The 12,121-nt window shown below is 39.9% G+C and overlaps 1 protein-coding gene across 4 annotated transcripts in view; it reads right to left on the reverse strand.

The window, feature by feature from the left end:
- Positions 1 to 12,121, reverse strand: part of KCNQ5 (potassium voltage-gated channel subfamily Q member 5) — a 275,042-nt gene that overhangs the window by 14,457 nt on the left and 248,464 nt on the right. For 3 of the 4 annotated variants that reach the window (XM_027884187.1, XM_027884186.1, XM_027884188.1), the window contains one exon: positions 8,770 to 8,990. In XM_027884187.1, the coding sequence (XP_027739988.1) occupies positions 8,770 to 8,990 (221 nt within the window). Of the gene's footprint in view, positions 1 to 6,103; positions 6,116 to 8,769; positions 8,991 to 12,121 lie in introns of all 4 variants that reach the window. The other variant, XM_027884190.1, reaches the window with a different exon arrangement.

Raw genomic sequence — 12,121 nt, forward strand, 5'->3', positions numbered from 1 at the left:
TACTTCTGTAAACATCACGTGCCCTTTCTTAGAAGTGGTTTCTGTTGTTTAATAAAATGCTTTGGCATTGGGAGAACTGTGAAACTACTCTGATCACTCTCATAGCTTCTTACTTTCACTGTTAGTAACATTCTAGTAACTATCTACCTACTTAACAAAATAAAAAAGATCTTGTACTCTGTTTTCTGGGAACAACCATATGCCAGCAACAACGGGCCAGCATTGGTAAGTGTGTGTGCTGATACCACAGATAGTTCTATGGAAGTGCTTCTGACATAGTGACCGGTATGGTGATCCCAACACAGACCTTTTTACTCGCTTTTTGGAAGCCTTCAGAATCACTTTGATCTTTGACTGAGTAAAATGTAGTTCGGGCTCTTCACATAGGTGATCTAAATAATTCTGCTGAGGCTGAGAACCTACCTTCTAGATATGGCAAAACCTAAATAGGTGTCTGAAGTCGGTAGCTTGCATATGGCTCCCATTTATTCATGTTACAACACAGTGTTGTGTTGACTTGGTTAAAGACACACAGATTTGGAAAAAAAAAAAAAGTCTGATTTTCATTGTAATGCATGACCCAAGGTGAAAAATGGATGGTGGCCTAATTTTCACAGGTTCTGAGTTAGATCCAGCCATAGTCTTTAACTATCATTCAAAATCCCAAGTTTGACTTGGGAATTGATGTCCAAGCAATTCATAATGCAGCTCCACAGCCTGTTCTCCACCCTATTCAGCAGCCTCATTCAAGTGCAGAGCTGCTCTGGCTGCCCAGGGCAGCAGTGCAAGGCACCCCAATGGGACACACTCATCTTGACACTCATTTTCTGCATGAGTAGTCAGAAAGAAAACAAGTGGATAGTTCAATGCATCTAACTTCTGGGCAAGTAAAGTTAGACATAAATTCAAAGCTTTTGGAGAACAGGTTGTCCCCATGGGAGGTGTTGATGCAAAGGGATGCCCAGGCACGTGCTTTAGCATTAGACTCTAAACTGCCTTAATTTTACACTGCTACTGAGCTCAGATGACCCCCCCTTGTTCAAGAAACAATGCTGGCAGCTTAATACTCTCATTAGTCTGTTCTTTCAGCACCCTTTGCAAGAAAATAGAGCCTCTGTTGTGCTACTCCATGTAATGCCTAGGTAATGTCTCCAAGGTAGGTGTATTTCACTCAGTTTTACCCTGCCTTTGAAGTACTTTTCTTCACACTGAGGATTTACTGTGGTGAGTTAAGGATTTAGCCTATGGCCTCTAAATTATGAAGATGTACTGTACATATTTTATAGTATTATCACAAATGCTATAAGGCAGCAAATGTTTCACAAAATCTCTCTTTTTTCCTCTCAAAAATTATTTCAAGTAGAAACATCATGGTTTATGTTCATGCAATTCATGCAATTTTCCTTTATCAAAAGGAAACATGTCTCAGCCTAGTGCCTTTGTTTAAATATGTTTCATGAAATTTCTCACCTCTTTACAAGCTCTCATTACTTTCCTGTTTGTTGAACCATGAATATAAAATCCCTTCACTACCCTAGAACTGATTTTCTTTTCAATTTGCCTTTACTTTAAAACATCAGTAAGCTGACACTCAGTACACAGTTCACTTAATTTATTTTACTGTGACTGCTTGCTAAGTTCCATAGGAAAAATCAACTGCAAAAGGCGACATTAATTGCGATGGAACTTAATCACATACTTAATAAGAACGCCCAAAGCTCCCCCAAAGCAGGAAAGGCAGCAGCCCATGTTTACATGCTTTCCAGAGCAGAGGCCAGAAAAAGGGGGCCCGAGGGAGTGAATCAGGTATTTATTTCCTTGATTTAAGGAAAAAAACCCCCACAAACTAAACAAAAGGAAAGGCTTTCTTCTAATCATGAAAGAAGGAAGAAGGCAGGACAAGTACTTCCGTGATATGCACTGCACAGTAGATGCTTAATATTTGTTTAGAAAACGACACCCAAATCCCTAGTAGTACACAACAGTGTCCAAGTGGAAAAATTTGGAAATAGGGAATAAGGATGACAAAATTTGAAAACCTTATTTACAGGGATCTTTTATAAAACAGTTGTCATTTCCATGCTGGCAAGCAGTTTCTTGGGAAAGGAAGGAAACTGGTGCCTCCTGTAAGGAGGACCATTCCTGCACAAGCTTCTAGGAGTTCCCTTTCCCCTCTGCCCGACCTGAGCCTCTGCTGTGCAGGCAATACCAATGGGGAGTGCAGCAGTGCTGTATACATAGCCTGTTCCTTGTCTTCTCTTGAAATAGCCAAAGCATTCCACATGGGGATGAGAAGGGGGCATCAGAACTTGAATTTGGTAACTGCAACGCTATATGATGCAGAATATCATAAAGAATATCCCTAACAACATTTTATATGTGGAAACATTTCTGAAAAGACCTCCGATTCTGTCAAAAGGGAAGATAGGATGGGTGGGAAGTTTTTTATGTATTCTGGATGTAATTATATAATCTTCTTTCTTTGTAAGTGCAATTTTTTAAGGTCAGAAACCTAATTTATATATGTTATTATATGTTATCATAAAATGCAGGCAAGTTCCAAATATCTAAAATTCTAGCATTCCCTTCTAATAACTCTCAATTATCTTTAGTTATTATTTAGCTTCTCAAAAATTTCTTCACTGGCAATATTTCATGGAACAGCTCCCACTACTTAATTAAAAAGGCATCCTTTTAATTTTGAATGATGATATGCTGGACTAGGAGACCTTCCAAAAACGATTCATTATATGCACAATAATTGTGCAGTTAAAAAGGCTGATCTTATTATAAATAGTGGCAAATTAACCAGCAAGTTTAGATGACCACGTGAGAAGAGTGGGAAAGAAAAAGGTTAGGTGCCACTAAATGCATGATTTTAGTATATTTTTAGATACACATGTCCGTTATTTTATAGACATTGCATACAAGAAGTTAAAACTGTAAAATAAATTACAGATATATATGAAAATATCTGGAACTGGGGACTAATGAACTAAATGTCACACCTAATTGACTGTGTTCCTGCAAGACCTTGTAGTGCACATCAGTTGATATATGTCTGATATTCTGAAAGGTCCTCAGAGGTCCTGCATCCTGGATGATTTCCAGGTCCTGTGCCTGAGAGAGGTCATAGATGGGGGCAAAGGCAGAAAAGAGAATGGCAGCTTTAGATTCAGGTATCTACAGAAGAGTCCTGTATTTTAAAAAGCCATGAAGGATTTCCCCAGTAGCATGTCATAAAAATGAAACATTTCTCAAATGTCTCAGATTCGGTCCAAGTGGGTTACATGGCAGTTGGGAAGTTGTATGAATGTCCTCTCAAAATTACTTCTTATCTCATTTGTACAGTCTTCACTGCAGATGAGGTTATCCAAAACCCATACAAATCATACTTCTGGTGAGGTGGTCTGCTGCTGTCCTTCACGGAGGTGAGTTTAATAATCATTCACATGTGACCACTGAGTAAGCACTTGGTCCAGTGAGAAATGGTGCACAGCAAGTTCCTCAAGAGCTGTCATAAAGGAAGTGACTAAATTATGGACTCATATGGCCATGACTTTGGTTGGAGTGAACTAACATAAAGCCTCAAAACCAATGGCCTGTACCTATTTACACAAAATGAAGACATGACTTGGACCTTAGATCAGAATGCCAGATCTTCCAAGTTAATTAGAGTGACAATGGTAATAAATGAGACCTCTATCATCCAGTTAAGCTATCACAAGAAAATTAATCTATTGTCTAGCACAAATTTATATATTGCTAGTAAAACTTCATTCAAGCTTTATTTTGATATCATGAAGCTTCATTTTGAATCAGCAAATTTAAGCTGAGATGTAGAAGCAATCAAACTAAGGACTTTTGCCACATCACGTGAACCTTATCCGAAGTCAAGATGTCTATGCCACTGAAAGGAAAGCTTGTCATTTTTGCAATACATAGATTACATGGTAGTAACTGAGGACACGGGGTCTGAAATGCACGATTGCATTCTTTCCATGGCTCTCTTAATATACTGTACCCTGAGGATTTTGTGCAAGTACTCTGTAGGGAATGAAAGGCTAGAGGTCATCTGAGCATAAAATGTTCAGGGATGGTGCAAGAAATCAAATATTTCCTTGGAGAGTTTTTTTTTTTTTGATTAATCAAATGAAATATGTTTGTAATATCTCCAGTGCTGAACACTTTTGATGTTTTATTCAAAAAGCCACACAATGTCTCTAGGTTACAGTAAAGGCAAAATAACTCATGCAAAGGCTTAGAAGCATGGGATGGTAGAACACAAATATAATATAGTACTTTTGTCCCTCATGGAAAACTGCATCCACAACATAATATTGTTCATTAATTCTGCTGTGGTGGTACAACACTGGAGCATGATTTAAGCAGAAAAGGTTCTGTTCCCCAGAAAACAAGGCAAGCAGAAAAAAAACAACCCAGGGCAGGAACACCCTTGTCTGCAAAGAAGAGATTTTGTGAGATGAGTCTCTGTGGATGGATCTACACAACATATAATGAAGCACGGGCACAGTGCCCTAAGCAATGGTATGAAACCACCTGTACTACATTATCACTGGCACAGACTCTGTTATGGGGTTGGTACCTGCCAGTGGGTATTCTCATGTTTTGGGGACCATTCCCTACGGGCAGTTTGGCTGCAGTTTCCCTGTTTTCGTTTAGCAGAGGCACAAGCCATACTGCATGAGGAGGTCCTGGGGCCAGAGATGGCTCCTGGCTCACTTTGCATACAGGTATAGGTACAGGAGTAGCTGCATGTGGGTCCTAGGTCAGGCAGCATTTTTGACTATGTGATGTAGCATCCCTTTGGGGAAGGCTCTTCCATGACTCTATACAATTCATGTATCCTTTTAGGTGTGCATGTTGTAAAGCTTCACTATTTAACATTCTTGGTCGGTGAAAATTTCCCTCTAATTTACTTGTTCCTGATGATCCCCTTTTAGATTGATAACAGGGATTAGAAATACAGTATCCTGGCAACTTCATTAATTTGTGCAGAGTCCCCTCTTCAACAAGAGTTCTGGCAGTTGTGAACCATGTCACCAGAGACTGCACACGTATTTAAAATTCGATTATATAAGTCTTGATTTTCAATTTCACTCCCCTGTGCTTTTAAATACCCTAGAAAGCATCTGCAGCCATGCCAACAAAGACCTCTCAAGCCATCAAAGCTCTCTCAAGTTTGGATTCCATTTGGAAATGCACATATGTAGCTGAAATAATTGCTGTCATTGTCAGACCCAGTTTGGCAATAGCAATAAATGGTCTATAGGCGATTTCAGAGGACTGTTTCTACCCATAAATAAAGCCATTTGTGCAACAGTTTTGGTCATACTGTTCTAAGGCTGTTTTGCCAAAATCCTTTTGGGAGATAGCTGTGGCCAGCTTAAGTGTTTTACTTGCTGCCCAAGAAATTCTTCTTCTTTGTAAAAATTCTGATTTTAATATATAGTGGGGGAGTGTTAGAGTGTTACTGGGTAGCCTAGGAGGAAGGCTACTACATTTTCAACCAGGTTAGCCTTTTAGCTACCCCTATGAGCTCCCGTCTGGACTAGAAACCTCCCTTTACAGGCCAGTTTCTAATTGCTAATGTTTAGTTTCTCCAGCAGTCTCTTTCTGACGGCTTTGGCCAAGATTCCAGCCGTGTCCTTACCAGTGCTTAGTCAGCCTTGCAAAGTCACTATCTGTTGACTATCTGCCTTTAATAATCTTTGTATGCTGACAATTTCCCTTCCTTTCTGAATCCTTTTCTTATATATTTGCTTCTTTTCTTTATTTTCACACAGAATTCAGTGCACCTCACTTGGATAGAGAGATCGTTCCTCTTCTGCCTGTGTTAATGGAAGAGCATTTACCACACCAAATCCCATAAAGCAAAAAATGCAGCAAATATAACTGTCTCCTCTGCCTTCTATTTTGGAAGGAGAGGTTAATAGTAAGACTATTGTTTTTTTCATTAGATCACTGATATAAAGCTTTGACACTGAACTGGATACCCAGTACTATGTTGTCACTGCCCAAAAGGTCTATTGTAAGTGTAATTTCTTCTACCCCAAACACATTACAGAGATATAAGAATCACCAGAAGGACCAGCTGTTCAAGGGTATTATTTTGCATCCAGAATTTCACCCAAGGGGTGAAGGAGTGTCTTCTAGTTTTGATTTGAAGATTGTCCCACCAAAATAATTAATCATTTGGCTGGAGAATACCTCAAGGAGGAAACTGCAGGATCTGGCAAGCTACAGATAAGAATAATATGCTGCAAATACTTTTTTTTTTCATCCTGTGAAAAATGTAAGATGTTCTAAACTAAATGCATCATCTCAAGATCCTTCTCATTGAGCTGTCAAAAATCAGAAGGCATATCAAACTATGAAATTGGTAATCAAAAAAAAGCCAAAAAAGAAATCAAAGTTGGTAGTCCTTGACTTTTGCTGCAAAGGTCTGTGTAAGGCAGCAGGGAGCTGCCTCTCAGCAGTGAGCACACTGGACATCTCTCTGATCATAGTGGTCCTAGAAGTAGTTGGATGAGGTCCCAGAATGGAAACTTGGCATTTGCCTAAAAACTGGAGACAATGGAAGCTGTTCCTTCTGCCACAAATGAGAAACTGGTGTATCTGTTGGCCCCAGTTCATAAGGGTGGACTGGTAGCTGGAAATAACTGACCAGGAAACAGGCTGTGCTCACCCTGAGGAGCAGGAAGATCTTTAAGGGTTTACGGACAGCAGTGAATGCTCTGTTGTTGTTACTGTCTTTTATCTACAGATATACTCAAGGTGCTGTTTATGCCACCTTTTCCGGGAGAGGGAGACAATCAGAGAGTGCACGATTTTCTTGTGCAAATAATTGTTATTGACGACAATACATACAGGACAACAGAGGGCACACGCTGAGGAAACGCTTCTATGACAAATGGGCTGATGAAAAATGAAACAGGTGCTTGAGTGAGGTGCAGACTGCAGGGCTAAGGCAGAAGTGAGACACTGATACGCTGGGACAGTGCTCAACAAATTACTGTTGTAGGCCACTTCCAGGCACAGTGTGAGTTACGTGGAGTTAACCTATGAAATTACTTCTGGTGCAGTTCTGAGGAGATACTTGTGCTATGTAAATGATTATACAAAAAGCCTAAATTTAGACAGGGTACCTTCAACCACTCTGCTACCTAGAGCATTTCTCACTTCCCATTGTGGAGCACATTGTCTGAGCTTCACATCAGCATGCAAGCTGGGCCAGCATCACACAGCTCCTGTGCTGCAGCTGCTGTGGGACATGAGCCAGGACCTTTGTCCCAGGATGGAGAGAGGAGCGATGAGCAACCTGGTTAGCAGCCTGGTAGCTGGTTCCCTCCAGTAGCTCACTGAACCACAGGCAAATTTGGAATTTATGCATCTGAGAGGTCTCCATGGGGGAAGGCTAGCCTGGAATGGTGACCTCAGCAAACACTGCTGGTTTGCCCTCCAGGAAATGTTTATTTATGCAGGTTTTTCCTGCAGAGTTGTGTTGTGTAGGACATCATCATCTGAGGGATGGGGCATTGCAATTCAATGGGTATTTTACAACCTACATGTCTGTGATAATACGTGCTCTTAAAAAGGAAGAAGGCATTAAAATCACACTTCTGTCTAATTAGTTTTACCACAATTGTTGAATATAACATCCATGATTGCCATTGCAGAGTTTGAAGTTACTTCTTGGAACAAATTACCTGTATTGTATCTTTCCCATACAGTCAGAGTCACTGCCTTCTGTGGTAGCCAACCAGTTTTTTATGTGGGGGGTACCACAAGAAAGAGCAAAACATTAATATACTGGGAAAAATGTAAATGGAGAAATCCAAAACCAAGTCCACTGGGGGCAGTGGTACCCCCAGAGCTGTGTTACTACATCTTTCACTGCTGGACCCATCCCATACAGGGGTCAGATTCACCTGGTGCTCTCAGCTCCTGCCTGTCAGGTGGCTGCTCTCATTTGCTTTGGTGCTCTCTGGTTAGGGCAGTCACTCTCTTTGTTTTGGCAAGCTTTGGCAGATGAAGTTCCTTACCTGAATACTGGCTAATGTAATGCCAGAAGCCATTTTATCCAAAGAATGGAGAACAGCTTGAGAGAAAGGCTAGGCTGCCTGCTGTGGCATTTTCACAAAGAGCCATTTTCACAAAGATCCACTTCTTCACGTGTGGATCCACAATAATGCTGGTTTTGTTTGCTAAAACCACCTGCCTTACCAAGCCAGATCAAACTTAAAGCACCCAGTAGTACATCTCTTGGTGGCAGGTGATTGCATCTCCAGTGGAGGTACCAGGGCTTCTCTGCCTGAGGGAATCAGTTCTGCACAAGCTGTGCTCTTGGCTGGCAAAGGTACAGACAGCGCAGCACTGGCCATGCTGCGTAGATGACCAGTGAGAGGCAGCAGGCTTGGGCAGCACCTGAGCCCAGCAGTGGGAGAGAGGGCCGTGACAGAGGAGCTGCTGCATCCAAATCCCTTGGATACATTTAGCCCATCTGCAACTTTTCACAGTGATTACTGCCTCCATCAATTGGTCTTTATGCACCAGTGACACTTCTTATTAAAAAAAATCACTCTGACATGTTCTTTGAAGCAGACTATAGCTGGCTTGTGTCTCTGTCTCCAAATAACAACTCCTTCTGCTTTCCTAAAGCATCTCACAATCACAGCGCAAGCGTGCAAGAGTGTGAGCAGGCTGGGGGCAGCGTGCAATGGCAAATGAGGCATGAAAAGCTCCTACCATCAACCACGGGTTTGGGCTGTGAGCTCTTCAGCCGCAGCGAGGGCCTGAAGCGGGTTCGGTCATTGAAGCTCCAGCTCTTCTGGACTTTGGTTGGGCTGCCCTCGGTGGCAATGTCAGCACTTGGGGAGCGGCGATCTCCGACTGAAGATTGCCTATTCTTTATACTTTGACCTCGTGGGCTGGCCATCCGGACTCGCTCCTTAAAACTCAGCTTTTGACTGTGAGGGAGAGAAGTATATTTTATTTCATAGTTCCTTCACTCCATTCCTTTTTTCCACTGTATGATAATTTCTAAAAATTCTCACTGGTATGAATCTGTTTCTTACACACTTTTATTTTCATTGAATATATTTAATTTGTGAATGAAACTGATTTGATGAACTTGTTTTTTGATAGAAGCATTATCATTGGCAGCCTATCATACAGTACAGAATAACCTTGTAAATGAAATTAAATTAACAAAAAAACCACAAACTTCACCCTATTATTATTTATTAATCTCTACATTTTTTCCCTATTCCTTGAATTTTAAATGGGTGTGTCCATCTTATGCACTTATGCTCACTGCATTTCTGGCCATGTCTTCAGATAAACAAAACCAAAATGTTTTCATTCAATTTTTATGGCATGCCATGTAGTATTGTCTGGGTTTGTTTTTTTTTTTAAGCAGGCAAAAATACTGTTAGTGTATTCATGACTGTTTGGGATTTGGCACTTCCAACATTTCATATGCATGATTAGTGTTCACTCATATCCAGAATTCCTTGTTACAGCACTTACTTGGTCAAGGCAAAAACAAAATTAACAAAACATTCAAAAAACATCATGATGACCTATTAATGGAAATGTAATGATACGCTGTGTGCTCCCTAAAGTCATTGCTGGAGATTAAGCTGAGAGCTGTCTACATGCAAGTGGTATTGCACAGGTGCTTTAGGACAGGTACAAGAGCCCAACCAAGCTCATGAGTGTGTCTCCTGGATCATGGATGATCCTGTGGTTTTATGGTTGGCCAATTGTAAGCTGTTCTTTTCCCCTGCTGTGCTTATAACCCTCCCCTCCAGCCAGCTAAATGTAGACTTTCTATTTCCCAGTGCTTAAATTACCTTTGTTTGTGTTCAAACATATCTGATGAACTATTTGCTTATGCCTTTTCATTATTTGACATTTTTGCCTTTGTTTGTCGCTTCCTGCAGCAGAAGATGCAAAGGGGAAACAGAAAGAGAGTCTGATACTGAGGTCTGGAAACCTTGTTTTATCTGCAGGGTTAAGTTCAACTGGTTGAGCAAAAAAAGGGTCATCTTGATCAGTGGTCCTGTTCTTACAAGGGGAGAGATGATGGTGCCAATGCAGGAGCTGTTCAAGGTATGATGTTACCGGGTCTTGCAGTTCTACTGCTCTACATAGGCTTTGTGGGGGCTTTTAAAATACTTGAGCAAAGACTATCTACCTGCAAATTATAGTTGTTCTTGAAGTTAAGACACTTTCTAGTATTCTCAAAGCCTTCGCATTTAACTTCAGCATGCCCATAAGATGTTTTCAATGGAAATGAATTCTGCAGCTAATTTACTAATGCTAACATGGATTATGTGGTTCTTAGATATTCAACCCACTGCACTCTGAAAATACAGTGTTAATATGTACTTAAATGAAATGTAGTTATAGGCTTCTGTGGCTGTGAAATATTGATATAAACAGATATCTTTGTCCATGCATAGCAGAACTTAGCATTTCAATCTGAATACAAACATCACTGAGAGCAGAAAGGATGCAGTTTGTCACAGGCAAAACACATGCTGAAAACTTAATTATGAGGTAATTTTCAAGAATGATAAAAAATCAGCACATTAATAAAAAGATAATTAGATAAATTGATTTCTACATGACATGATGGTTTGCTTAAAAGAATACCTTTACTATAACTTCTGAACGTAATCCTTTACTTCCCTTGCCAAGGTAAGCAATTGTTGAAATAAACACATCATGGTGCTGAAAATATTATCTATTTCCATTTCAAATTGCTACCCAGGTCTGCAGTACTGTGTGCTGTGGTATATGCAATATAAAAGACCCACAAAACCTACTATTTGAAAGAAAAGTGAGTTCTAAAATTTAATTTTCAATACAAATTACATTTCAAGACTAAATTATATTTCAGCTCAGGAATCTTTTGCATTGTACAACAATGAAAATATAAGCTGTAAAATATTTATTAACCACATTATTGCATTGCCATATTATACAGTGTGAGCAAGAGAATAAAAATGGACTTTTATTACAGATATTATTCCTACACGTATTCCCTTATGCTTTTTTTCTTTTTTTTTCTTTTTAATAGCTCAAATTGTACTTGTTATGGAAGGATGAAATAAAATTATACTTTCTTTTGACAAGTCTTAGAAAGCCCTTTTCCTGTTTTTCTAACAGAATTGAAAATTGATAAAATGGCCATAAAAACTATCAGTGTAGACCATATTTTTTATAATCCCAGTAACCCCAAAATAAAAATGAAAATTTAAAAACAAAATTTAAAGAAGCACACATGTTGTTCAGTCGATTAATTTCTACTAGTGAAAGCAGTGTCAGCCTTTAAATGATTGGTAGACATTGTTATTTCATTTATAAAAAGCTCAATGATACACAATGGCTACTTAACCTGCATATCTTTAGTTCTCCAAATCAAAGCAATGAGACAATGGAAAGGAACAGTAGACACTTAATCTGTGCTATAGACATTTTTCAGAAGTGCAACACTGAGAATGAAAATATTAATTTAAAATGCAGAGCTCATAGATATAAATAAAATGAAATCTGCTTTGTAGCAATGGCAATGTGCTGGCATGCCAACAGTCCATGTGGAGGATGCTGTGTCCTGAAGAGAAACGCAACCCCTGAAGGAAGCAGGGTTTGGAAACTCTGTTTTGCATCTTGAGATGCATCTCCAAAGAGGCTGGTTATAGCAGGTCTTTGCTTCTTTGATCCCTGTTCCTATTTCGAGACTGGTGGGAAATGTTCCTGAAGTCACTGGGTCCTAACTCAGCACAGGCATAAGTTGTATGACCAGTAGCAGTGGGGAATTCGTGCTTGGGAGAAGAAAGCTGCTGTCCTTGGGACCACTCTGCCATGGGGCTCTTCTATATATGATAAATAACAGATCATGAAGGAGTAACTGTATCAGAGCATTTTGGAGGGATCCTAACCAGGCTTTTCCCCGGAGTGAAAGTCCCTTTCCTTATGGGCTATAACCTAGTTCCTGGCTCTAGATGCAACAGTGGTAAAGATGATGTTAGAGATACAGAGTGGAGATAATCTTATGCCTTTTCAAGCATCTTTGAACATTCTGTATTTG

The sequence above is a fragment of the Empidonax traillii genome, unplaced genomic scaffold (assembly GCF_003031625.1).
Source record: "Empidonax traillii isolate 1590-97213 ecotype Southwest subspecies unplaced genomic scaffold, ASM303162v1 scaffold139:size1643147, whole genome shotgun sequence".
In the NCBI taxonomy this organism is placed as follows: domain Eukaryota; kingdom Metazoa; phylum Chordata; class Aves; order Passeriformes; family Tyrannidae; genus Empidonax; species Empidonax traillii.